The 27,628-nt window shown below is 46.0% G+C and overlaps 1 protein-coding gene across 1 annotated transcript in view; it reads right to left on the reverse strand.

The window, feature by feature from the left end:
• Nucleotides 1-602: 602 nt before the first annotated feature.
• LOC122129491 (guanylate-binding protein 1-like) overlaps nucleotides 603-27,628 on the reverse strand; it is a gene marked incomplete at its 3' end in the record, with an annotated part of 45,958 nt that continues 18,932 nt past the window's right edge. The window contains exons 4-11 of the mRNA XM_042704414.1: nucleotides 25,313-25,422; nucleotides 24,941-25,125; nucleotides 24,483-24,725; nucleotides 20,493-20,773; nucleotides 8,608-8,820; nucleotides 1,890-1,992; nucleotides 929-1,065; nucleotides 603-723 (exon numbers count right to left, since the gene is read on the reverse strand). Of these exons, the coding sequence (XP_042560348.1) occupies nucleotides 603-723; nucleotides 929-1,065; nucleotides 1,890-1,992; nucleotides 8,608-8,820; nucleotides 20,493-20,773; nucleotides 24,483-24,725; nucleotides 24,941-25,125; nucleotides 25,313-25,422 (1,393 nt within the window). The remainder of the gene's footprint in view (nucleotides 724-928; nucleotides 1,066-1,889; nucleotides 1,993-8,607; nucleotides 8,821-20,492; nucleotides 20,774-24,482; nucleotides 24,726-24,940; nucleotides 25,126-25,312; nucleotides 25,423-27,628) is intronic.

The following is a 27,628-nucleotide window of genomic DNA, read 5'->3' on the forward strand; positions in this document are numbered from 1 at the left end:
TATTAAGCAGAGGGGTTTTGCATTTCGCTCCGCAAATAATTCCTCCCATTCAGGCAAAAAACGTCCGGTGTTCATCTTCATATTTTTGTTTAGCTTTAAGCTTTCCTGGATCCATGGCATTCTGTCAGTAGCTACTGCTAGTCTGGCTAGTAACTCTCTGAGACTGGGTGCACACATTAGAATGTTTCATGTTTGGAACATTAACGTTACTTAAAGACATCTCTCAAGATCGCGTGATGACAAAATATACATGAATAAATACCACATTCAAATCGGACAGCTTTTTGTCTGTATTGCCAAATATATGTGTCGTGTGGGTCCTGTGTTTTTATGAGATGTCTTATATGTTTATGGTTTATGCAGAACTTGTGCTTGAATGTTGGGAGTGGCTTTGTGGACTAATAAAATGTTTACTCTGTATTATGAACTGTACAGTACCCAGCACGGGGTCCGTGCTTTCTTTTGCCCTGTCTTTTACCCTCTCATGGCCAGACTGATCCACTGATTACCTAATAAGACACAGCTGTAGGCATTCAGTGGGGTTGGACGGCCACGGCACAGATTGGCTGAACAATGATTGAGGTGGGGATAAAGAGACTTACAGCGGTGAGATGCGGGAGACGGGATGTAGGATTCCACGACAGAGCCAAGGCGACGGGCTGCGGGATCTGCGGCTGTTATCTGCACCACTTCCATTGCCACCGCAGACTGGTACAACGCTGACTACAACGCCTGAGGCCCGAGGGAGCGCAAGTTGGGAGACATCTAAACAGATATATTGTTCGGCGCTCTCAAACGTATCCACAGGAACGTTGGTTTAAACAATCAATTGCAGTGTGAGTAGGCTGTCGTGGTTGTTGGACATTGAGAGCTCACGGTGTATTTGTTGTTCACAGATTCGAAAGCAGCACGAAACCAAACTACTGACGTTTCCGGGAATCCTGAGGGTGACGTCATCCAGGTTGGGGAAGCCGCATCGTCCCCATGCCAACAGACGCAACCAGGCGTCAAAGTAAGAGTCCCGGCCACCCGTGAGGAACTTAAAGACACTGGTCGTGCGCCAAACTAAAAGTCCGTACTGTGGCAAGAGGACTTTCCACCGGCCTTACACCCAGGTGGACTGGTGTTACAGCCTGACTGACCTAAGCCTTATTTTGGCTGTTTTTTCTTATTTTTATTCTTATTTTTCCCTCCCGACCGAACAGACATTCTTTTTATGTTGTCTGTGTGCCTGCCTGCCTAGACAGGTGTTAGCGTTGGGGGCGGGTCAGATAGGAGTGACTGGTAGAGGCTCAGTGGTCCTTATGTGCACGGGGTAAGACTGAAGTGCTGTGTGCTACTAGTGTGTAGCCTATTTGTGTTATGGAGTGCCTATACTTTTCCTAAACTAGTGTGCGGGTTAGACGTTGATGCCCAGTGTGCCTTTTGCTGTGTGCCCTTTTTGCTGTGTGCCCTTTCACCCTACTTACAAAGACCCTAGCCTTATTGGCTGACCACTATTGGCCTGTAGCCCTCCGCTAAACCTGATTGGTAATGGTATTTTATGAATTGTATTAAAAGTGATTATTTTTCTATACCAAAAACCCCTGTCTCTGTTGTAGTGTGTCCTGGGATTCCTGGCTTAAAGTGGGTTTGCTCGTCAAGTTCGGCGACATATGCATATGCATTTTAGATGTTTATTTTACAATATGAAAATTCTGTACACCAAGAGCAAAGTCAGTGAGCACTCGAGCTGGAGCCGAGCCGCACGTCAACCGGCAAAGAGCCGCATGCGGCTCGCGAGCCGCAGGTTCGCCACCCCTGCTATAGAGTAGTGTGGAGGGGAGTAGAATACTATAGTGTAGTGTGGTGTGGTGTGTGTGTAGGTTAATGTATTCTGCTGCTGGTACCTTCCATTCTCTGCTGGGCCTCAGTGAGAGAGCGATCAGCGGCCAGGATGTTCTCACCAACCGCTCTCTTATCCTTCAGATACTCCGTCAGAACCTCCTCTCTCTGAGAACACACACACACACTGTTACAGTCCTCTTTAACCTCCGGGTGGCGTAGTTCTGTTTACTTTGTGCCTGCTCTTTTCTTTTGATTAATAGGTTTCAGGTGCAACCTGGGTTCGGGGGCGGAGTCGTCCCTTTATAAAGCGTGTCCTGCCGTGGATGAGCAGCTGGCCTAATACCGAGTGATCTCACGTCCTGCTCCTAACGCCAAGACGGAGGTCTACTGTTGTGAACCTGTGGCACTAGTCTTTTGTTAAATAAATAAACCCCCTAGACACGAGCCCTTTGACTCTTTTGTCTTCAATGTTGCAGTCAGCGAGGCTGGCCGTAACATATTGGGATCTTCGTCCGGTTTTTTTAATTGAATTCGGTTAGGTGTCCAACATTGCGACGGTTTGTGAGTATTGTGGCTGGGTGTATTAGCGTGCATTTGCGATTAGGTAGCCGCCGGGTAGACACTGTCTGCCACTTTGTTATTTTAGTTTGTTGTTTTCTGGTGGTAATCCCTACGTGTGTGCGTTATCAGGAGGTTTGTAGTAGGCTGCACTACTGGCTTGCTGCATCCTCCTGAGCTAAACGGATAAAGTATACCAGGTAGGGAACCCACTGAAGACTAGCAAGGGTAAGATAGAGTTTTTTTTATTTTCATAGGTAGGTAGGGGTTGCGGTGTAGTAGCGAAATCACCCAGTTAAGTCTCACGTTTTGCGGCCTTGTAGATTTTTGAGCATCCTGTTCGTGTGTGGGCGTGACTTCTATTCCACTCGGGAGTGTTTTAGTGGTTATTTTGGGGCACTTTTTGTGATCACTGCGTGAATATTGTAGTAACAGCCATTTTGAGTGTGTTTGTGGGTAGTCGTAGGGTGATCATGACTTCTGCAGCACAGGAGTTTGCAGAAGATCCCTCGGAGGGGGCGTTTCACCTCCTCACGAAGGATCAACTCATAGAGGTAGCGGCGATCTTTAAGATCGAGTTGACTAGCGCTGAGAAGCGATTAAAACACACTGTTAAGTCCGTCATACTGCCCTTTTTGGTGGAGGAGCGGGTCCTGCCATCGGTAGATATGAGGGAGACTATTCAACTGAAGGAAACAGGCTGCGAATATGGTCACCGTGATTAAGGCTACTCCCCATCCAACGCTGCCAATGACTGAATCCACCAGTGACTCAGAATCTGGCTATGAGCCTTTTCTCAGTGACAGTTTTGTGTCGCTGCCTGGTGGGCAACACCGTACACCGGTGCGCATTCTCCGTGATACGGGAGCCTCCCTCTCGTTCATCTTGCAAGGGGTTCTACCTCTCTCTGGTGAGTCAAAGATTGGCACCAGCGTTCTAGTGCGCGGTTTCGAGATGGGCTCGACCATTGTGCCACTCCACCAGATAGAGCTGAAATCTAACGTGCTTACCGGCAGTGTAGCTGTCGGTGTTCGGAGATCTCTGCCAGTTCCGGGAGTCACGTTCATTTTAGGTAACGATATCGGTGGTGGTAACGTTTGGAGTAGGGGCAATTCGGAGGTGTTTCCACAGGTTGCTGAACCTATGGAACCTATGATCCACGAATGTGCGCAGAAATATCCCGATGTGTTCCCCGCCTGCACGGTGACTCGGGCTATGGCGAGGGGAAACTCCTCGAAGCGTAGGGGTGCTGACTCTGATTCGGTTGGTGAGTTGTCTGATTCTTTCTTTGTCACTCTTGACGAGTCGGTAGTTCCGAAGTCATTCCCTAGTGTTCCTCCTACTAGGTCTGACAGGGAAGCAAGTAAAGCTGGCAAAGAATCTGGCCGATTCACTCGGGAAAACCTAGTTGCTGCTCAGAAGGCTGACATGTCACTCACCTGTCTCTTCCAAGCTGCCTCTTGCGATGTCGATCTTAATCAGGAGCCGCAGTGCTTCTTCGTGAGAGATGGCATTTTAATGAGAAAATGGAGACCTAATAGTGTTCCTGACCAGGGGAATTCGGTCCATCAGATTGTGGTACCATCTGTGTATAGGGAAGAGATTCTAAGAGTAGCTCACGATGGCCTGGCTGGTCATTTGGGTATTGCGAAGACACTTAACCGTATTAATCAGCATTTCTTTTGGCCGGGGGCTAAGCGGGACGTTGTCTGCTTCTGTAAGAGCTGTTGTGTTTGTCAGCTCGCTGGCAAGCCTAATCAGACAATTCCACCTGCTCCCCTGTACCCTATCCCAGTGATGGGCCAGCCATTTGACCATGTAATTATTGATATCGTGGGCCCACTTGTGCGCTCCACGAGTGGATATCGGTATTTGTTAACTATAATGTGTGCTGCTACTCGTTTCCCAGAGGCTATCCCGCTGCGGAAGATCACCACCAAGGTGGTGTTGAGAGAACTCCTCGGATTCTTTTCTATGTTCGGCCTGCCAAAGATTGTCCAGACTGACCGTGGCTCGAACTTTATGTCCCGCGTGTTCGCTCGCGGCGCTGAAACAGCTGCGCATACAGCATAATGTTTCCAGTGCCTATCATCCTGAGAGCCAGGGGGCACTGGAACGTTATCACCAAACGCTAAAGGGCATGTTGCGCACGTATTGCTTGGAGTCTGGTCGAGACTGGGCCGACGCCGTTCCCTGGTTACTGTTCGCAAGCAGGGAGGTAACCCAGGAATCCCTTGGTTTCAGTCCTGCTGATCTTGTGTTTGGGCACACCCCCCGTGGGCCTTTGGCCGTGTTGAAAGATCAGTTTTTGAGTGAGTCTCCTGTCAAGGACGTCTGCAGCCATGTTACGAATTTTAGGTCTCATTTGCACCGAGCCCTTGAGTTGGCTCGAGAGAATCTTGGGCGAGCTCAAGGTAAGATGAAAAACTGGTATGACCGTAAAGCGGTCAGTCGCCACTTTGAAGTGGGTGAGAAAGTCCTTATGCTTCTTCCGATTCCGGGTTCTGCGTTGCAAGCCCGGTTCAGTGGTCCGTATGTGGTCGAGGACAAGGTCTCTGACCGTGATTACGTAATTGCTACTCCCGATCGGCGCCAGCAGAGGCGTCTATGTCATGTGAACATGCTGAAGCCTTATTTCGAGCGTGTTCCAATCCCTGCTTGTAGTCCAGTGTCCGATACGTTGCCATCCACGGATAGTACGGTGATGCTTTCTGTTCTGGTGGAGGAGAGTGAAAACGCTGAGAGTTGCCCGTCCCGTGCTGTGGTTGAGGGGCGTCTTAACAATACTGAAACACTCTCTGTTTTGCCTGAACGTCTCCCGCACCTCTCAGACTCCCAGAGGGCTGACGTTTTAGACATTATTCACCAGTTTCCTGAGCTGTTTAGTGATGTACCGAAGCAAACTCACGTCATAGAACATGACATTGATGTAGGTACTGCCGCTCCAATTAAGCAGCACCCGTACCGGGTGAATCCGGTAAAACGAGCGGTCTTGAGAAAGGAAGTCGAGTACATGCTCTTGAATGATATCGCTGAGCCCAGCATGAGCCCTTGGAGCTCACCCTGTCTCCTTGTTGCGAAGGCAGATGGTACTTTTCGTTTCTGTACCGACTACCGGCGTGTTAATGCTGTCACTAAACCCGACTGTTATCCGCTGCCCAGGATGGATGACTGTATTGATCGTGTGGGGTCTGCCGTGTTTGTGAGTAAATTTGACTTGCTAAAAGGCTATTGGCAGATACCACTGACGAGTCGTGCGAAGGAGATCTCGGCGTTTGTTACGCCCGATGATTTCCTCTGTTACCGCGTTATGGCGTTCGGAATGCGGAACGCACCCGCAACTTTTCAGCGGTTAATTAACACCGTGTTGACAGGTATGCCAGGCTGTGAAGCCTATTTGGATGACGTAGTCCTTTTTAGTGCTACTTGGTCTGAACATATTGACCAAGTTCGTGAGTTGTTCTGTCGACTCTCTGCTGCCAGGCTTACCATCAATCTGGCAAAGTGCGATTTTGGGAAGGCCACCGTCACATACCTGGGTCGAGTTGTGGGAGGGGGTCAGGTGCGTCCACTGGATGCGAAAGTTTCTGCCATCTGCAATTTTCCTGCCCCGGCTGATCGCCGAGAGCTCCGCAGATTTCTCGGTATGGTGGGATATTACCGCAGTTTTTGCAAAAACTTCTCCGCGGTAGTGGCCCCATTGTCGGACCTGCTTAGTCCTAAAGTGCTGTACCAGTGGTCTGAACAGTGTCGGAAAGCCTTTGAGAACGTCAAGGCACTGTTAGTTTCTGCCCCTGTGTTGGCTGCGCCTGATTTTTCGAAGCTTTTCTTTCTCGCAGTTGACGCAAGTGATCAGGGTGCTGGCGCTGTCCTTCTACAGTCAGGTGCTGAAGAGGTTCAGCACCCTGTCTGCTACTTCTCCAGGAAGTTTAACGACCAGCAACGGCGGTACTCCACCATCGAAAAGGAGACGTTAGCCCTTGTACTTGCGGTCAAGCACTTTGAGGTCTATTTGGGAGCTTTAGAGAAGGTCGTTGTGTACAGCGACCACGACCCTCTTAGGTTTCTTTTCCGCATGAGAAACGCTAACCAGCGGCTCATGCGGTGGAGTTTGATCTTGCAGCCCTTTAACATTGAGATCAAACATGTGCGGGGAACCGACAACGTCTTAGCAGACGCTCTGTCACGGGTACCGTAGTCTCTATTCTTCGTGTCTACGGTTTGAAAGAACCGTATGTCATGGTTTTGTTTTGTGTATGTTTGTGCGAATGATTGGATGTTTGATTTTGGTGTGCTTGGTCATTGCCTGTTGTCATTGTTACAGCATAGCTGTACAGATATATGTTTTGAAATAGTGCTGCACGCATCCGTGGTTGTGGATGTCGTGCCTGGCGATGGATAATAATATCCGAGTTATGGAGACTATAGTCACCATTTTGGGGTGGAGGTGTTACAGTCCTCTTTAACCTCCGGGTGGCGTAGTTCTGTTTACTTTGTGCCTGCTCTTTTCTTTTGATTTATAGGTTTCAGGTGCAACCTGGGTTCGGGGGCGGAGTCGTTCCTTTATAAAGCGTGTCCTGCCGTGGATGAGCAGCTGGCCTAATACCGAGTGATCTCACGTCCTGCTCCTAACGCCAAGACGGAGGTCTACTGTTGTGAACCTGTGGCACTAGTCTTTTGTTAAATAAATAAACCCCCTAGACACGAGCCCTTTGACTCTTTTGTCTTCAATGTTGCAGTCAGCGAGGCTGGCCGTAACACACACACACACACACATTAGATCACACACACACACACACACACACACACACACACACACACACAGACATAATCACACACACATAACTACACACACACACACACATACACACACACACACACACACAGACATAATCACACACACATAACCACACATAACCACACACACACACACATAATCACACACACACACACACACACACACACACACACACACACACACACACACACAGACATAATCACACACACACATAACCACACCAGGGTATATACAGCAATCCTTAAGTTAAATGTAATACCTTTTTAATACCTTTTTTACTACCTTCTGAATTTTTTTAAAACCATCACGACACTGAGTTGCAAGTGTTAATCGGCGACCTTTCTAACGTTTACGGAGATTTTGACATATATAACACTATACACAACATAATACATTTAGAGACTCACTGATGTTGACCACATATTGCACACATTTATTTCATTTTGTGAATAAAAATAAAACAAACTACATTAAATGTGCAATGGAGAGATAGTTCCAGCACACTGGCTGGCATTCACTACATGAACTGTTGATGCATTATGAACTGGCATCTGCTATATGAATTGTTGCTGATATCACTTCACAAACTGGCATCCACTACGTGAAAAGGTGTGCTATAGGCCTAATATGAACTAATGAGCAAACATCAACACGAATGGCCCAGCCTTGTTGATGCCATCAACAAGCTGTTTTTTGAAGAACGATGCTAATCCAAATCTGATGATGTAGCCAGTTTTGTCTTTACCACACGTGAATGACTTTGCGATGTCAGGGTCGGGAAACACGCCGACCGCGCATTCCATTTTTATGTTTAGTGGATTGCATATGCGACCGAAGTGCATTAGCTCCCATCCAGTTGACATTGATGTTTTTTTTACAAACCGAACAATAAGCCTGCCGGTTATTCCCTACTACACCCAGCTGTCAGAAAACTTGCATTTGCCCATGACGACAACGATGGTTGTCTGGACGTTGAAGATATGCCTAAACAAGTCAAAAACGTAAGCCAGCCAGTTGGCTACCCAGTTGAAGCGCGCAGTGTTTGAGATGTCGAACGACCACTGAATATGACGTCAGCATCAAACATACAAAGTTGAGACTTCAGGATTGATACGGAAGATCTTTGATGTGCTCAGTTTTGCTAAAGCCCGCATTTAAACGAATTAACGCGAACTTTAGAAGATAGAATTTCAATCAGAATAGGACACTTGAAAAAATAATACCTATTTAAAAAAACATTTAACACTTTTAATGGCCTTAAATTTGGCAATTTTGATTTATCACCTTTTAATACTTTTTTAAAACCCCGCTGACACCCTGCACACACACACACACACACACACACACACACACACATAACCACACACGCACACATAACCACACACACACATACACACACGTAATCACACATGCACAGTTCCTACCAGGAGTCCTTTGCCCTTCTCTTCTCTGTAGAGGTGAATGGCGTTGTCCAGGGCAGTTTGGAAGGCCTTATACCCCCCCGGCTGCATGAAGGCCCCCCCCGTCACAGCCTCCTCCAGGGGGGCGAACACACGGGACAGGACGGCTCGGCACACACGCCGCGACTCCTCCACGTTACGCCCACACCACTCCTCATACTCCTTCAACACACTCCCCTGTGGACACACACAGAAGACCTGAGACTCAACACACTCCTTCAACACACTCCCCTATGGAGACACAGAGAAGACCTGAGACTCAACACACTCCTTCAACACACTCCCCTATGGACACACACAGAAGACCTGAGACTCAACACACTCCCCTTTGGAGACAGAGAAGACCTGAGACTCAACACACTCCTTCAACACACTCCCCTATGGAGACACAGAAGACCTGACACTAAAGGCTGTGTGTATGAGTGTGTATGTGTGTCTGTGTGTTTGTGTGTGTGTGTTTGTGTGTGTGTGTGTGTGTGTGTGTGAGAGAGATAGAGAGACAGAAAAGACCTGAGACTAAAGGCTATGTGTATGAGTGTGTATGTGTGTGTGTGTGAGAGAGTGTGTGTGTGTGTGTGTATGTGGGTGTGTGAGTGTGTATATGTCCTGTGGGTCCTGTGTTTTTATGAGATGTCTTATATGTTTATGGTTTATGCAGAACTTGTGCTTGAATGTTGGGAGTGGCTTTGTGGACTAATAAAATGTTTACTCTGTATTATGAACTGTACAGTACCCAGCACGGGGTCCGTGTTTTCTTTTGCCCTGTCTTTTACCCTCTCATGGCCAGACTGATCCACTGATTACCTAATAAGACACAGCTGTAGGCATTCAGGGGGGTTGGACGGCCACAGCACAGATTGGCTGAACAATAATGGAGGTGGGGATAAAGAGACTTACAGCGGCAAGATGCGGGAGACGGGATATAGATTAGATTAGATTAGATTCAACTTTATTGTCATTGCACAGAGTACAGGTACTGAGGCAACGAATTGCAGTTAGCATCTAACCAGAAGTGCAAAGTAGAAGAGTGCAGAGTATTTGCAAATGGTAATATAAATATAGATAAATATGGTATATACAGTATGACATAAGATATAAGTGGTATGAGCAGTAAGAACATGAGCAGCAATAAAGGTGATTAGTGCAGATGTGATATAGATATATAGATATATGTAAAGTGCAGGTGAAGTACAGGTGAAGGTGGCAGTAGAGGTTATAAAGTTATAAATGAGGTAGGAGACATGATAAGATATAAGTACGATGAATATGGATGACAACAATTTAACATAAATAGATACATACAATGAACAATTTAGTGCAAATGTTCAGTGGCTGGAGGTAGGTGTGTGGCAGTCAAGCCAGGGTAGAGAGGGGAATACAGGAAGGAGTGTGAGGGGGTAGCCAGGGGGAACTATCACCGTGGTGCAGAGTTCAACAGGGTGACAGCCGCAGGGAAGAAGCTGTTCCTGAGCCTGCTGGGGAGGAGGGCAAACAGTCTGTGGTTGGGATGGGAGCTGTCCTTCTCGTTGCTGCGCGCCTTCCGCAGACATCTCTTGCGCTGGACAGCATCGATGGTGGGGAGTGGGGAGCCAGTGATGCGTTGGGCAGTTTTCACTACCCTCTGGAGTGTTTTGCGGTCCGCAACAGAGCAGCTGCCATACCAGACTGAGATGCAGTTGGTGAGGATGCTCTCAATGGTGCAACGGGAGAGGAGACAGATGGGCCTTCTTCAATCTCCTCAGGAAGAAGAGACGCTGGTGAGCCTTCTTGACTATGGTTGAGGTGTTGAGGGTCCAAGAGAGGTCCTCGGAGATGTGGACACCCAGGAATTTAAAGCTGGCGACACGCTCCACCTCCGTCCCGTTGATACAGATCGGGGTGTGTGCGCCACCTTTGGTCCTCCTGAAGTCCACAATGAGCTCCTTGGTCTTCTTGGTGTTGAGAGCCAGGTTGTTATTGGCACACCACTCTGCCAGGTGCTGAACCTCCTCCCTGTAGGCTCATCGTTGTTGCTGATGAGGCCAATCACCGTTGTGTCGTCTGCAAACTTTACAATGGTATTAGAACCATGTACAGCTGTGCAGTCGTGGGTGAAGAGGGAGTAGAGGAGAGGGCTCAGCACGCAGCCCTGTGGGACACCAGTGTTCAGGATGAGGGTTGAGGAGGTGTTGTTGTCTAACCTGACAGACTGGGGTCTGTTGGTTAGGAAGTCCAGAATCCAGTTGCTGAGGGAGGTGTTGATGCCTAGATCACTGAGTTTAGTGATCAGTTTGGAGGGGATTATGGTGTTAAATGCAGAGCTGAAGTCTATGAACAACAGTCTCACGTAGGTGTTACTGTTGTCCAGGTGGGAAAGGGCGGAGTGTAGTGCCGTGGAGATGGCATCCTCCGTGCTCCTGTTCTGGCGGTAGGCGAATTGGAGGGGGTCCAGTGTGGGTGGTAGGCATGTTTTAAGATGAGCCGCTAGAGTGCTTTGGCACCGGCACGATGGAGGTGGTCTTGAAGCATGTGGGGACAGCTGCTTGGGCCAGTGACAGATTGAATAAGTCAGTCAAGACCTCAGTCAACTGCCCAGCACAGGCCCTGAGCACCCGTCCAGGGATGCCATCAGGGCCAGCAGCCTTTCGTGCAGCCTTTCGTGCATTAGTCCTGCTCAGTGCAGCACACACGTCGGTGGAGGAGAGTGTGAGGGGCTGGTTGTCTGTAGTGAGTACAGCCTTGATGGCCGCCTCCTGGTTGTCCCTATCGAATCGTGCATAAAAGCTGTTAAGCTCATCAGGGAGTGATGCTTCGCTGGTTTGGGGGGAGGTGTTGGTGGGTTTATAGTCCGTTATGGCCTGGATGCCTTGCCACATGCGTCGGGGGTCAGAGTTGTTATTGAAGTGCTCTTCAATCTTGAGCTTGTAGCTGTGCTTGGCCTTTTTGATGCCCCTCTTCAGGTCGGCCCTGGATGAACTGTAGGCCTGGGTGTCACCTGATCTGAAAGCAATATCGCGTGCCTTCAGCAAAAGGCGGACCTCCCTGTTCATCCATGGCTTCTGATTAGGGAAAGTGGTGATTTGTTTGAGGGTGGTGACACTGTTGATGTTGGTGTTGATAAAGTCCAGTACAGATGAGGCATAGGCCAGGAGACATGCTGGTGAAATTTGGGGAGTACATGACAGAGCCAAGGCTACGGGCTGCGGGATCTGCGGCTGTTATCTGCACCACTTCCATTGCCGCCGCAGACTGGTACAACGCTGACTACAACGCCTGGGTCCCGAGGGAGCGTGAGTTGGGAGACATCTAAACAGATATATTGTTCGGCGCTCTCAAACGTATCCACAGGAACGTTGGTTTAAACGATCAATTGCAGTGTGAGTAGGCTGTCGTGGTTGTTGGCCATTGAGAGCTCACGGTTTATTTGTTGTTCACAGATTCGAAAGCCGCACGAAACCAAACTACTGACGTTTCCGGGAATCCTGAGGGTGACGTCATCCAGGTTGGGGAAACCGCATCGTCCCCATGCCAACAGACGCTACCAGGCGTAAAAGTAAAGCCCAATTTATACTTATGTCGCAGACACTTTTGAAATGGTAGCCGACAGAAATTACGTCATGGTCGACACCTTTAACCGTCGCTTGGAATTGTCGGCTACATGGAGAAATTTCTACTGGCGCTGATGTCGTCACAGTGGCGTAACCTAGTTACAACAGGCCCCGGTGCAGGCTATTATGACGGGCCCTTGTCAGTGGCGTAAGGTAGATATGATGGGTCCTATAGTGCGAGCTAGTTACTAGTCATGAGGCATGAGGCGCGCACACACACCATTGGCGAATATATACTGTATACTGTTACTTCGGCTATTGTATTGGGAAAGTAGACAGGTCAACGAGAAAGCGATCAGAAACATGGATAGTGCTTTCACTGGCGGTAACGTAAACAGAGTGTCAAAGTGCTAAAACATTCTTAAAACACTGATGAAAGGCATTATTTGGTACAGCAGCACACACAGCAGCTTTACCCACATCTGAAAAACACATACACAATAAAACAGGCGCTCGGCGGCTACCTGACTCCAAAAGTTTAACAACCTGTTCAATAATGCCTTGGCAGTTTGAAGGATAGGAGTTGTGCAGGAAACGTTATTGCTATGTCCCTGTTGTAGTGGTCATTAGCTCGCAGGCAATGATGAGCTATGACCAGGCAAAACGTCAGTCTGACTGGGGGACTGCCCAGTGTTCCGAAAGCTCAATATTCCGAAAAATAGTCCGAAATATCTTTACAAAATTAAACCCTCTGTTCCGAAATGCCTTTGTTCCAACCAGTGGTGCCGGATTCATGTTTGTGGTGGGGTGGCAAAAAGTGCGTGTGCAAGGTGAAGAATGCAAGAGGCCAGCTCACTGGTGTGTTTGCTGCAGTCCGTGGGAGGAATTTTAATGTTTTACACATAGTCCTCAACAGGGATGCTGGAAAGCTAGAGAGCTTTAAGGACTGTGTTTGTGTATTTGTACTGCTGTGCTAGTTAGATTGTACTTAGATTACTCTGTATTTGCACTATCTTGGCAATTACCCTGTTTGGCAATCTAGTTTCACTCACTTGCTGGTTTGTCAAGCCACACCTACAGCAATCAGCTGCCTTTGTGTAATCAGAATCTCGGGGTGCCTTCAGCCGGAGGCAATCAGTGAGCCTGCTATTTTAATAGGACTGGTGCTGAAGCGTCAGCGGAAGTGTCAGCCCTTTTCGTGTGAAGACCTTTTTGGGTAAAGACATGCAAGTCTACCTGTACAAGACCTTTTTGGGTAAAGACAAGCAAGTCAACCTGTACAAGTCCACCGAAACAAGGATCACAAACAAGGTAAACTTTTAGATTCTGCCATAGCCATGTGTCACAATAGCATCTCTGTTGTCACTGGTTGTCAAAAAAAGATCTCAGCGCAGCAGACGGCAGCGCAACCTGGGTAACCTCCGCTCACTTCAACAAACCGCATCTACTGTAACCTCTTTCTCTGTTGGCCTGTGGAACTGTCGGTCTGCAGTCAAAAAAGCTGATTTCATCTCAGGTTATGCCAACCACCTCTCTCTAGGGCTTTTAGCTCTCACCGAAACATGGATCAAACCTGAAAACAATGCTATCCCGGCAGCACTCTCCACCAACTATGCATTCTCCCATACTCCCCGGCCATCTGGTCGTGGAGGTGGGACGGGTGTTAAAAAGGGCCGTCTCACCAGTTGCATCCAGCTGTGCAAGCCACCACGGGACCTGGGGTCCAGGCAGAGGTCAGCCTATCAGTTGATCCCAGAATCCTGTGGGGCTCGTGCACAGTGGAATTTCACTGACCAGATGGTTAACCCCATGCTGGGTTTCTCAGAGCTAGCCTGGACTTGTTCTCACTCCCCCTCTCCACTATATAAGGCCGACCCTCCTCTGGCCAAGGTGTGGGTCAAGTAAGCAGTTGGAGAGGAGCATCAGCCATCGGGAGTTCATCAGTTCAATTCAGAGACATTCGCGATTATTCTTGCCGTGCGTCATTGAGAATGTGAGTGTTTGTGATATGTGTCATCTGTATAATTTGTATTTCACTTGTTACTGTCACTTCAATCAGTAACTGTTATTACGGGATAAATGGAATGTTCACTGTTACGCGGCACGGTGTGAAAGGAACATATCCGTAGTTAATCATAGCCGTAATATTCATAGTGTATATACTGTTTCATTCTTGTCGTATTTGATTGTTAATATTTGTATATATTTGTTATATATTATTTCCATAGAAACCACGGATTCATGTGTGTTAGAAGTCCTTTACACGGATAATTCTTCCATTCATTCCACCGTTCAAATCACAGATTCTATCAGTCAGTTCACTGTCATTCACGGTTCATGGTCTTCAATCATTCAAGGATTCATGTTGGATATAAGTCCTTTACACGGATAGTTATATTCACGGATCATTCGATCATTGTCAGCCAATGAATATAAGTCGGTTACGAAGATAATTATATTCACGGGCATCATTCTTTCATCAACCACTTCATGTCTTCACTTCATGTGTGTGTGCAATAAATCAGTAATCATTGGAACATTGGCATCCATTCTTGTTCTAACCGGACAGACCTGTGGCGATTGTCACCTATTTCATTTACCAGTAATACAGTCCTTTTTTGGGTTTCATTCAATTCAATATCACCCTATTTTATAACGGGGCTGCTGATTTCAGACAACTGGAAATTCACTCCACTGCTGCCTTCAAACAGGTATGCCTCCTTTGAATATCATGCAATTATGGTAACTGCTCCTGTTAAAACTTATGTGATTGTCATCTACCGTCCACCAGGACAACTGGGTGATTTCGTCCATGAGCTGGACACCCTGCTGTCATCCATCCCTGACCACGAGTGTCCAACACTCATCCTTGGCGACATGAACATCCACCTAGACAATCCCAACGCTGACTTTCGGACCCTGGTTCACTTGTTCGACCTACAACAGGTCCCCACTCCCCCAACTCACAAAGCAGGAAAAGAGCTTGACCTCATCCTTGCTCGGAACTGCACCACGGACAACCTAACGGTAACCCCTCTGCATCTCTCCGACCACTTTTTCATTCGCTTCAATGTTCGGCTCATTGAGCAACCCTCTGTCCCCCCTCCGATGGTCTCGTTCCGGCGCAACCTCCGCAACCTCTCTCCCACCCACTTTTCCTCTCTGGTTTCTTCTGTTCATCCACCTTTATCCACTTTCTCCTCACTAGGTGTCGATGATGCCACAGAATCTCTCTGCTCCACTCTGAGCTCATGCTTGGACAGTTTGTGTCCACTTTCCACCAGACCTGCTCGATCTACCCAGTCTCATTCGTGGCTGAGTGATACCCTCCGAACGCAGCGCTCCAATCTCAGAGCGGCTGAGAGAAAGTGGCACAAATCTGCAGCACTGGACGATCTTGCAAGCTACCAGACACTGCTGGCCTCCTTCTCATCCAGCATCACTGCTGCTAAGAAGATTTTTTCAATGACAAGATCAACGGTGCAACTGACGCTCGGAAACTATTCTCCACCTTCAAAACTCTGCTCTACCCTCCTCCTCCTCCCCCAGCTACTAACCTCACTGCTGATAACTTTGCTTCCTTTTTCACAGAAAAAGTGGCAGCCAACGGGAAACAGTTTGACCAACTGTCTCCCCCCCCTAAGGGCGCAACTGTCAATGGCTCATCATTTCCTTCTTTCATCCCTCTCAGCGAGAGTGAGGTCTCCAAAATCCTAACAGGCAGCCGTCCAAAGACATGCCCGCTGGACCCCATCCCATCCAACATCCTTCAAGCCATATCGCCTGCCGTCTTACCGGCAATAATACAGGTGATTAATGCTTCATTTAATTCTGGAACATTTCCTTCTCTTTTCAAAGTGGCTCGGGTAACGCCGCTGCTCAAGAAGCCGTCTCTCGATCCCACTCAGGTAGAAAACTATCGACCGGTCTCACTTCTCACGCTCCTTTCTAAAACCATTGAGAGGGCAGCTTCCAAACAGGTTACCGAGTGCCTGTCAAAGAACAATCTCCTCGATCCAAACCAGTCTGGATTCAAAAGCGGTCACTCCACCGAAACAGCCCTGTTGTCTGTAATGGAGGCCTTAAAACCAGCTAGAGCAGCAGCTCAATCCTCGGCTCTCGTCCTGCTTGACTTATCAGCTGCGTTTGATACAGTCAACCACCGCATCCTTCTGTCCACACTGTCAAGTATGGGCATTTCTGGCAATGCGCACTCCTGGTTTGAATCCTACCTCACTGGGCGCTCGTTCAACGTGTCTTGGCAAGGTCAGCTGTCTGTACCTCACCTCCTCACCACTGGGGTGCCCCAAGGCTCGGTGATGGGACCACTTCTCTTTGCCATTTACACCACCTCGTTGGGCCCTATCATCCGCTCGAATGGGTTTTCCTATCACTGTTATGCCGATGATACTCAACTGTTTCTGTCTTTCCCTCCTGAGGACACCACGGTCTCGGCGCGAATCTCGGACTGTCTGGCTGATATATCCACATGGATGAAAAATCACCACCTTCAGCTGAACCTGGCCAAAACGGAACTGATGGTCTTCCCAGCCAAACAGGTCATCCACCATAACATCAATATCAATATTGACTCTCTATCTCTTGTTCCATCCAAAACAGCAAGAAACCTCGGGGTCATTATTGATGACCAACTGACTTTCACGGACCACATTCAACATCCGCAAAATCAGGCCGTACCTAACCCAGTATGCCACCCAGCTGCTGGTGCAAACCTTGGTGAGTTCCCGCCTGGACTACTGCAACGCCCTCCTAACGGGCCTGCCGGCTTGCGTGGTGAAACCACTACAGATGATCCAGAACGCGGCGGCGCGTCTGGTGTTCAACCAACCGAAAAGGGCACACGTCACCCCGCTACTCATTGAGCTCCACTGGCTGCCAGTAGCTGCTCGCATTAAGTTCAAGTCACTTATGCTTGCCTACAGAGTGCTTGCTGGTTCTGCTCCCACCTACCTAAATGCTCTTGTAAGGGCAAATGTTACACCCAGGACGCTGCGCTCGTCTAGTGAGCGTCGTTTGGCACTGCCGTCTGTGCAAGCACGGCAATCCAGACTATTCTCATTTGTAGTTCCACGTTGGTGGAACGAACTGCCTAGTACTACCAGAGCAGGGGCGTCCCTCTCTACCTTCAAGAAGCTTTTGAAGACCCAACTCTTCAGAGAGCACCTCCCTTCTTAACTGGCACCTGACTAGCGCTTAACTTGCACTTCAGCAGTTACATTCCTGCACTTATTTTTCTTTCTGTGTCGTTTTTCTATTTTCTTATGTAAAGTAGTATTTATTGTTACACCATGCTTTTTATTGCTCTTGGCTTGACTGTTCTCTCCCTTGTACGTCGCTTTGGACAAAAGCGTCTGCTAAATGACTAAATGTAAGTGCAGGCTCCGGCATAATTTAGAAATATTTTAAGTAACACAAAACACACAGAGAATTTAGTTTGCGCAGCGGAGTGGAGACGCTCACCAGGCCTTTACGCATATAACTTTTCCTAGGCAATATTTGTTAACTGGTTTTGAATATAGGGTACCACTCGTGTGAAGGAAATCACCGGCAGATTGTCGCAGGACATTACGCAGATCTTGTTAAGCATTGACAAAGCATGCATGCGCAATGCACATCATAGGCCTGATTTATTCAATGCAATGCCATTTTGAAAAGTGTTGTGTGTGTCCTGCTGGTAACAAGAGGTAGGCTAATCAGCAAATGTTGCATTTGTTTCACCAATTTTATTAGGAGACGGGCAAACACCTCTGTGTTTCTCTGCGTCTCTGCGCTTAAGCTGCGTCCTCCACATGAAAGTTTAGGCGCCTGGAGAGGAGAATTGCGCGTCTCAAACGGGATTACAATCAAGGGTTTCGCACGCTGCCGGAATACTGGGCAGCAGTTCAGTTCTTGGTCCACAACTTTATTTGACTTGTTTGACGTAGGTCTATTATTATTATTATTATTATTATTAACCTAGGCTATTTAGAAAGATGCAAGTTTTTTGCTCTGAAAGTTGGCTATCATAAAACTTTTTTTTATCATCGCGATGCAAATGTCATGTGTGTATAATAATATTTTGAATTAAAGTTCATGGTTGTGAAATTGGTTGTGCATTTATAGGTTTATAACTGTGTAATCAATTAATTGGGATGTGCATGTGGGCTATAGTGATTCACATTGCTGTGCTCACAATTTCGGAACAGCGGGCTGTGTATGTTAGATAAGCATATACTTTTATTATAGATTGCTTCCTCCACAAATAATACCTACCATGATGGAGATAAGTTTGCCTGTTAAAGCGCATATATACTATTAGACACTCTTTAATCACGCTAGTGTGATTAGCTAGATAGACGGCACGCGCCGTTGATTTTCAAAAAGTCAACAATGTAATGGCAGAAAAATGCCGTTGGCGCCACTCCATTTATGACGTAGGCGGCGACTGTTCGCCGGAAGTATAAACACAACAGCCTGAGCGACACTTTATTTTTTCTGTCGGCGACCATTTCAAAAGTGTCAGCGAGTATAAACCAAGCGAGTATAGACCACCCTTGAGGAACTTAAAGACACTGGTCGTGCGCCAAACTAAAAGTCCGTATTGTGGCAAGAGGACTTCCCACCGGCCTTATACCCAGGTGGACTGGTGTTACAGCCTGACTGACCTAAGCCTTGTTTTGGCTGTTTTTTCTTATTTTTATTGGTTCGATCGGGAGGGACCCCGACCGAACGGACATTCTTTTTATGTTGTCTGTGTGCCTGCCTGCCTAGACAGGTGTTAGCGTTGGGGGCGGGTCAGATAGGAGTGACTGGTAGAGGCTCAGTGGTCTTTATGTGCACGGGGGAAGACTGAAGTGCTGTGTGCTATTAGTGTGTAGCCTATTTTGTGTTATGGAGTGCTATACTTTTCCTAATCTAGTGTGTGGGTTAGATGTTGATACCCAGTGTGCCTTTTGCTGTGTGCCCTTTTTGCTGTGTGCCCTTCCACCCTACTTACAAAGACCTTATTGGCTGACCACTATTGGCCTGTAGCCCTGTGTCCTGGAATTCCTGGCTTAAAGTGGGTTTGTTCATCAAGTTTGTTGACATATGTCAGAGTGTAAGTTTGTGTGTGACCGAGTGTGTGTGTATGTGTTGTGACGGTCATGAAATTGCGCAGTTCATGAAGAGTCTGAATTTCCCCAACGCGCCCAAATTCTCTGAGTGCAAGTGACGGGCACCAGCCAGTGTTCCACCCCTAATTAGTGAAGTTATAAAGCCATTCCCGTGTTGTGAAAAGGGAGAGAGTCGATTGAACAAGGAGAGACGTAGGACAAATAATTGCAGGCAGTTTAAAACCTGGACAATTGTATATTGCTTTACCAAGATCTCCGACTCTTCACCTGAGGAAATATTAACCTTCAACTAACAGCCATCGCGGTTATCATGCTCCACGGGCATAGGACAGCATCTCCAAACCCTCACACAGCAGGACACAGTCTGACTGACGGAGACGTAGACCCTGATTATTTTTGATTTGTTCGTTGGGTGTCTGCCGAGAGCCCATGTTTTATTTTCTTCTGTTTAACTAACGTAAATTTGCCAACAATACGGACTGAACTGTTGGGATTCATGCTTTCAGCTAAGCGGGCTGAGAAAGACACGAACTGAATAGTGCACTGAATCCAAACAAGACGTAGGCCCTGATTATTTTTGATTTGTTCGTTGGGTGTCTGCTGAGAGCCCATGTTTATTTTCGTCTCCCGAAATTTTAACATGGAAAGGGGGAAATCCAAAGTGTTATTAAAACGGGACTGTGCTACCCTTTTCCTCTATATGTTTTCTAGCTTATATGTTCATGGAAATGTTGGGTTCAGGTTGGAATGGTATGATTTAGTAAATTTGCCAACAACACGGACTGAACTGTTGGGATTTGTGCACTCAGCTGAGTGGGCTGAGAAAGACCAACTGAAAAGCGCACGGACTAGTGGACAAAAATAAAAGAATTGTGTAAACGTGCTTTGATGTTGTTTTGTTTATTTAAGTGATTGATTATCTTAATTCATTGTCAAATATTCACCTGTGTCATTGAAGGGTTCAGTAAAAAACTAAAAATTGTGATGAATGCTGAATTCTTTTGTAAGAGGACTGACTGGTGGTAGCCACGAATCTACTAAACCTCTCTACATTAGATAGTCAGACCGTTACAGTGTGTGTGTGTGTATGAGTGTGTGTGTGCGTGTGTGTGTGTATATGAGTGTTTGTTTGTGTGTGTGTGTGTGTGTATGAGTGTTTGTGTGTGTGTGTGTGTGTGTGTGTGTGTGTGTGTGTGTGTGTGTGTACCAGGAGCTCCAGCTGGTACTTGTGTTCGTGGTCGTTAAAGGATCCTCTGACGAAGATGTCGACGGCGTGTTTCTCTGCGGCAGCGTGGATCTCAGACAGCGCCTCCTGTGTCTCGGAGGGCAAGCGCACCCAGCGCTCCATCTCACTCCGGTAGAACTGCAGAGCGTCTGTGATGGCGCGGCCGTTCTGGATCATCACCAGGGACTCCACTGCGCTCTCCAGACACGGCACCTGCCCGCTGCGGATCGCCTCCACATACGTCTCTGCCAGGCTGCCCAGCACTGCAGGACAACAGAGATGCCATTACAGACCAGCTATCTCTTACTAACACACACACATTACAGACCAGCTAACCCTAATACACACACACACATTACAGACCAGCTATCTATTACTAACACACACACATTACAGACCAGCTAACCCGAATACACACACACACACACACATTACAGACCAGCTATCTATTACTAACACACACACATTACAGACCAGCTATCTATTACTAACACACACACATTACAGACCAGCTAACCCTAATACACACACACACATTACAGACCAGCTATCTATTACTAACACACACACATTACAGACCAGCTAACCCGAATACACACACACACATTACAGACCAGCTATCTATTACTAACACACACACATTACAGACCAGCTATCTATTACACACACACACACATTACAGACCAGCTATCTATTACTAACACACACACCCATTACAGACCAGCTAACCCTCACTAACCTTAACTAACCACTTGCCACAAAAAGGTTACTACACACACCTTGATATTGCTTTTGACTCAAAGCTGTGTCACCTACATACGTGCTGAGTGACAGTGAACAGTTAAACAGCAAGTCAGGCTTGTGAACGTTATTTTAACATTGCAAACCGTAGCTTGCTAATATGAAAAGTTGAGGCCTTCAAGCTGACAAAACAATTACCAGTTATCAATTAATTATTACCGGTCAAGTCATTGACAAAGGAAATTCTTTGGCTAACTCCTCGGGCAAAGGCTCACATTACCAACCCATTAACGCTAATCTTCTAAATATGTGGCTTTTGGGTTGGCTGACTAACTGGTTGACTGGCTAACTGGTTGACTGGCTAACTGGCTAACTTACATTTATGTTGAACACTAGTTAGATAGATAGACAGATAGATACAAACTTTGTTAATCCCATGGGGAAATTCTGGAAAACACTTGTAAGTGCCTAATGTTGGACCTATCACTTTTCTTCTAATTGGGTGTTTTTTTGCCCTTGTGCCTTTTTGTGGTTGCCTAACTCAGTATTTGACCAATTTCTTTTTTTTTTTTGTCCCTAGCAAAAATGTGACCCCAAAAGAGGGGAAAATAGGGCCCAGGTTCAAATATACCAGTTTTCCCTTTAAGTTGTGCAAAATTGGGTCGACCAACACATTACAGGGTTCTTGCACCATTTCAAAAGTAAAATGTAATGCTTTTTAAGACCTTTTTAAGACCTCAACAAATATAATTTAAGACCCAAAAATGTCACAATTTCTTTGGAATACTCAATTTATTGCCTCCTACAATGGAAATCAAAACTTAAAGTTTTCAATTTTTTATCAACTATGTGAAATGTGTAAACTCTGCAAAAATACTTTTTCATGAGACCTTTTTTTGAAATTAGACAGTATAAAAACTGACAATAACCCTTCCAACACTGTTTGGCCAATATAGATGTAAACAATCAAAGCTCACAGTTGGCATCATTTGTTTTGTTCCTTTGTGATGCAGAACAGAGCCAACATAACATACATAAGTTTGGATTACACTAAACAACACAATGCATTGCATGAAGGAATCATATCGAATAATGAAAATAATAACTGTTTGAAAACATTAATGTTATCACATGACTCTTCATGAGAGAAACCAATGAAAAGAGAGGTCCATTGTTTTGTAACATCCCAAATTCATCATCAGTAGTCCAGAATCGCAAATGAAGGTCCATTTGTTTGCTCTTTGTCGTTTTATTCATACTTTCGTCAAACATGACAACATATGGTTTCTCACTAACGCTGCACGATAGCTCCTTCTTGATGAATGAAGCGATGCCATATTTGGCGACATATGCCGTTTTTTTTTCAAAACAGGTGAATGACTTTGCAAGCTGCGAATCGGGGAACATGGCAGCAAAGACGCCACGTATGTCATTGTTAGATTTAAATGAATTGTGCCTCGTCACAGTATGGAGAACCCACAGTACCTCTGCCTTTTGGGTGTCTGGCGGTGAAATGAAACTTGTTACAGCCGACTGAGAGGTGGCGTCTGAACTTGTATCGTCGTTAGTAGGGATGGGTATCGTTTGGGTTTTTTCCGATACCGGTGCTAAACCGATACTTTTAAAACGATACCGGTGCATAAACGGTGCCTGAACCGATACTTTTTTTAAAGCACAAAGCGACGATTGACGACATTAAAGAAAGGCTTTTTTTATTGCCAAGGCAATTTTTTTTCTTCAAATTGAACAATATATTAACTGTTTAAAGTATATTATAAATATAAATACATACAAAACACTTGGCTTCCAACTACAGCTTCAAACTTTTTAACTTCAAACTATGAACATTATATTAACTGTAAACAACAGTTTATAGTATACTTAAATAAATATAAATAAATACAAAAAACAGCTTCAAACTTCTTTTGCAAAAATAGTATTATTGGAGTCAAAAATGTATTATTTTGTTTGCATTTATTTCATGAAATTTCACCATTTTATGATTTGTTTATACCTATCTTTTCTATCTTGTTTATAGTTAATCTTGTTACTTGAACACACTGAGTACGAGAAAATGTGTACTGCCCCTTTAAGAGACTACCTTTAGCTGTCATCTCCGTTTATTTTTCAGTCTTCGGTTGCTGATCTGCCGTTGACTCTTGCCTTCTCTCCCCTCTTTTCACGCAATTGTTTTGTTGCATTTGCTGCACGTCGCGATGTTTTAATCTTTTTGTGCGAAATACAGCCACACTTTTGACCGTTTACCTTTCGGTATTTTCTCTGTTAAAAGGTTGATTGGCTAGTTCTGTTTGTGCTTGCTCTGTGAAATGCTGCCTGCTCTTCACTGTCATAAGACTGTTGCTATGAAAACACCAATGAGCGTGAGCGACACAGGAAAAAGTTTACATTGGGAGCTGGGGCAGTTTTACATGTGCCCCACGGAATCTGCCTAGCGACCGTGTTCAATTGGCTCAGGCACCGAAATGAAGCACCGAAATCTGCGTTGCACTACCCCATCTTCTTTGCATTTTGAACCTCACATCGACAACCGCGTAATGGCGACACGCAGCTGTAGCCGACCTACCGTAAACAGCTATTAAATTGCGGAGACTCAATTCACACAATACTAAATTAATCAACTATTAGATGTTTTACGATGCGCCACTGTGCTTTCTCATCGTCATTAAGCGCACCGGCGAAAAAATTAATACCTACAGCAACTTTACGTGAAATTTAAGACAATTTAAGACCTTAATTACCCGAATTTTAATTTAAGACATTTTAAGACTTTTTAAGGACCCGCGGGAACCCTGCATTAGATGTGATGTTGATGAGGACATGGCCAAATACTTTCTTACTGCAGCTCTGTATTTGGAACCAAAAGTCATATATGTTGGCTATTCTGTTCATCACTGGCAGCAATTTAATGTTATTAGTAAAGCTTTGACTGCAACAATTCTCTCATGTACAATTTTTTATCTGCTGTACATTCTATAAATTAAAGACGACGGATTCACTTTTAGATAGCATATTGAAAAAAGTCTCATCCAAAATACGTAGAATCGTTTACAGAAAAAGGAAACTGAATAATAAAAAGCAATGGATACCATGGAAACAATGGATATTTTCTATTGTGTGCTATTAGTGATGGGGTATTAACACTAGGGCAGTAGTGATGGGGTATTAACACTAGGGCATTAGCCATGGGGTATTAGTGATAGTAATACCCACTCCTGCCAGTGACCCCCAGGCCTCCCCTCATGGCTTTGGGCTTGGAGTTGCTGAAGACGTAGCTGCAGAACTTCTGGGCCTCCTCCACAAAGGAGGGGTCCAGGTCTGCGTCCGTGAGTTCCTCCATGCGCCTCATGTTCTTGGCGTTGGCCGGGCGGTCGAACACGAAGCAGCGCCTCGGAGCGAAGAAGTCCCTCAGGCCCTGGCGCAGCTGGTTCTGTCTCATGACCTCAGCAGAGGAGCCTGTTCAAAACAAACAACAACACAACAACACTTCATAAACCATTCATCCGTGTGTGTGTGTGTGTGTGTGTGTGTGTGTGTGTTATGTGAGTATGTTTGTGCGTGTGTAACTGTGTGTGTGGTTAACTGTGTGTTTGTGTGTGTGTGTGTGTTTGTGTTTGTGTTAGTATGTCTGTGTGCTTGTGTGTGTGCGTGTGTGCCCGCCTGTGTCTCACCTGATTTCAGCTTCAGGGCGTTCTCCAGGTACTCATCGGCAGTGATGGGTTTGCCCTTCAGCTCCAGCTCCAGAGTGAAGTCTCTGACCGTCCACACGAAGGAGGGGAAGACCCGCATCAGCCCAGTGGTCTGGTCATGCTCGCTCGACTTCACCTTGATGTGCTCCGTCAGTTCCATCACGTACCTGTTGGGGGCGCTGTTCAGGAAAATGTGACCGGTTTCACATGTAATGCAGGAGTACAAGATCCTGTATGGGTATATGTATGGGTATGTGTGTGTGTGTGTGTGTGTGTGTGTCTGTGTGTCTGTGTGTGTGTGTGTGTGTGTGTGTGTGTGTCTGTGTGTCTGTGTGTGTGTGTGTGAAAGGATACTGCAGTTTCTCCAGGGCGTTGTTGTCGATGATGCCCAAGCTGTTGTAGACCAGAGTGCTGCTGAGTAGAACGGCCAGACAGAAGATCCAGGTGTCGTGTTTCTCATCGCCCTGGCAACCACATTATCATCACATATCAGAGAGCATGCTGGGAATAATGTTCAAACTTCCCTTAACGTAAACACACACACAGACACACACAAAGTGACATACACACAAAGAGACACACACACAAATAGACACAGAGACAGAGACACACACACACACAGAGACACACACACAAAGAGACAGACACACAAAGAGACACATACACACTGTGACGGTACGCATGGCGACCGTCACAGCAGTAATACATATATAGACATGTAAGCAGGTGCAAATGTTTGCCTTTATGTGTTGCATGTCTGTTATCAGTGTCCATATACCGTTGTTATGTTTGTTAACCCGATCATTCATCATTCAACTTCCGTGATTCCCGTTGCTGGTGATGACGTTTTTCCCATCAACGGTGAATGTTGCAAGCACTTTCGTCAACCATTACACCTCTACAGTTTAAATAACCACACCATAAATTGTCTTTTGTTAAATGTTCTGTTTATTTAGTTTAAAATCTCACATCAATGTCATATTGTTTGTCTAACCGTGTCGTGTCTTCTGTTGGTTTGTGTAAAATTTTTTTTTACTTATGTTACTGTGCAATTTTCCAGCTATGTGGAATTTAGTTTAGTAGCTGTTAAAGCTTCATGGTTTCACGTGCCTGAGACACCCCTATAATTGTATTTTGGTTTGTGCTGTTACGACCCTGGCGGGTCTAGGCCCCGCCCCAGGATATTTGCATATCTGTTCTGTCTCTGTTTCATTAGCAGGTAATGGGAAGCAGGTGTACCCCAGGTGTAACCCATGATTGGTTGGGCTACAGAAGCCCTGATCAGATGGCAGTCGGGAGAGCGTTGGATTGGTCGTTGGATTTTGATTATCGTTGGATTTGGATAGTGAATTGGTTTTGGGATTGTCGTTGTCGTTGTCGTTGGTTTTGGATTATCGTCGTCGTTTGTTTATATTACCAGTTAATTGACTTTACAGTACATCTTTTGTTTCTCTCCACAACACTGATCTTCACCACACGTTTGCTATAATTATTAAATAACTATATAAACTTGTAAAATCATTAATAAATATATTATTATTATTATTATTTATCACTAACCTAAATTCTGCGTGGCCTCCCCTTCTTGTTTCGTGCCTTGAGCTGGCTCGTAACAGTGCCAATTGTAGGGGCGTGCTTAGGCCCGATTTAAATGTGGTTCTTCATTCTGTCGGGAGAGTTGCCATTTTACAAGACGTAAGTCTTAAGAGCTCTCTCATACCTCATTTCCACCAAGGCCGTGCCAGTGCTGGAGCTGGTGCTGGTGCCTTTCAGCACCGGCCTGCATTTCTACCGGTTCCAGTACCAAAACTGAACATTATCGAATGTTGTGACATGTTACTATGGTTACAATTGTGAGTTATTCACGAGTGGTCTTCTTCCAGCGAGAAGGCAAATTAATTTTGATTAAACTTAAATTATGTTTACATTTTTAATACCATGTATACAACCTAAAGTTAATGTTGTGTTTACTTGGCCATGGGTTTCTATATTTCCTCACGTAGATCAAACGAGTGGTAATGCAGTTCATGACGGGAGTAGACTAGCTACTACACTGATATATACTTACCAGTTGCCATAACAACTGTAGCAGTACCCGGTGTTGGGGAGTAACGGAATACATGTACCGGCGTTACGTATTTAGAATACAAATTATGAGTAACTGTATTCCGTTACAGTTGCAATTTAAATAGATGGTATTCAGAATACAGTTACATTGTTGAAATCAATGGATTACATGACGGTACTTCTCTGTTTCACAAGTTTATTCACTCTCTAAATAAATTAAGGCAACTTGATGCATTTCCCAGAAGCCCAACATGAAAACGAATAAAAATGAGCTATTTGCGTGATCAGTAGCTGCTAATGGAGTCGGAACAGGAGCAGGTGCCAGAGCCGGCACAACAGAGCCAGGGCAGGAATGCTTTTCTATCCTGGAAATTCAAACAGCATTTCACGTAAAAGAAAGAGAAGGGAGAACGTAATATAACTGTGCAGTGCAACCTCTGCTTGCCAGCAACCAACCTCCTTTCAGCGTCCAAATACTCCACCTCCAACCTGAAGAAGCAGCTTAAAGTAAGCACGGTGGCTCAGGTGCTTGCACTGCCGCCTCACACCAAGAAGGTCATGGGTTCGATTCCCGCATAGGCCGCTGTTGGCTCTGGGGGCAGG

The sequence above is a fragment of the Clupea harengus genome, unplaced genomic scaffold (assembly GCF_900700415.2).
Source record: "Clupea harengus unplaced genomic scaffold, Ch_v2.0.2, whole genome shotgun sequence".
Lineage (NCBI taxonomy): Eukaryota > Metazoa > Chordata > Actinopteri > Clupeiformes > Clupeidae > Clupea > Clupea harengus.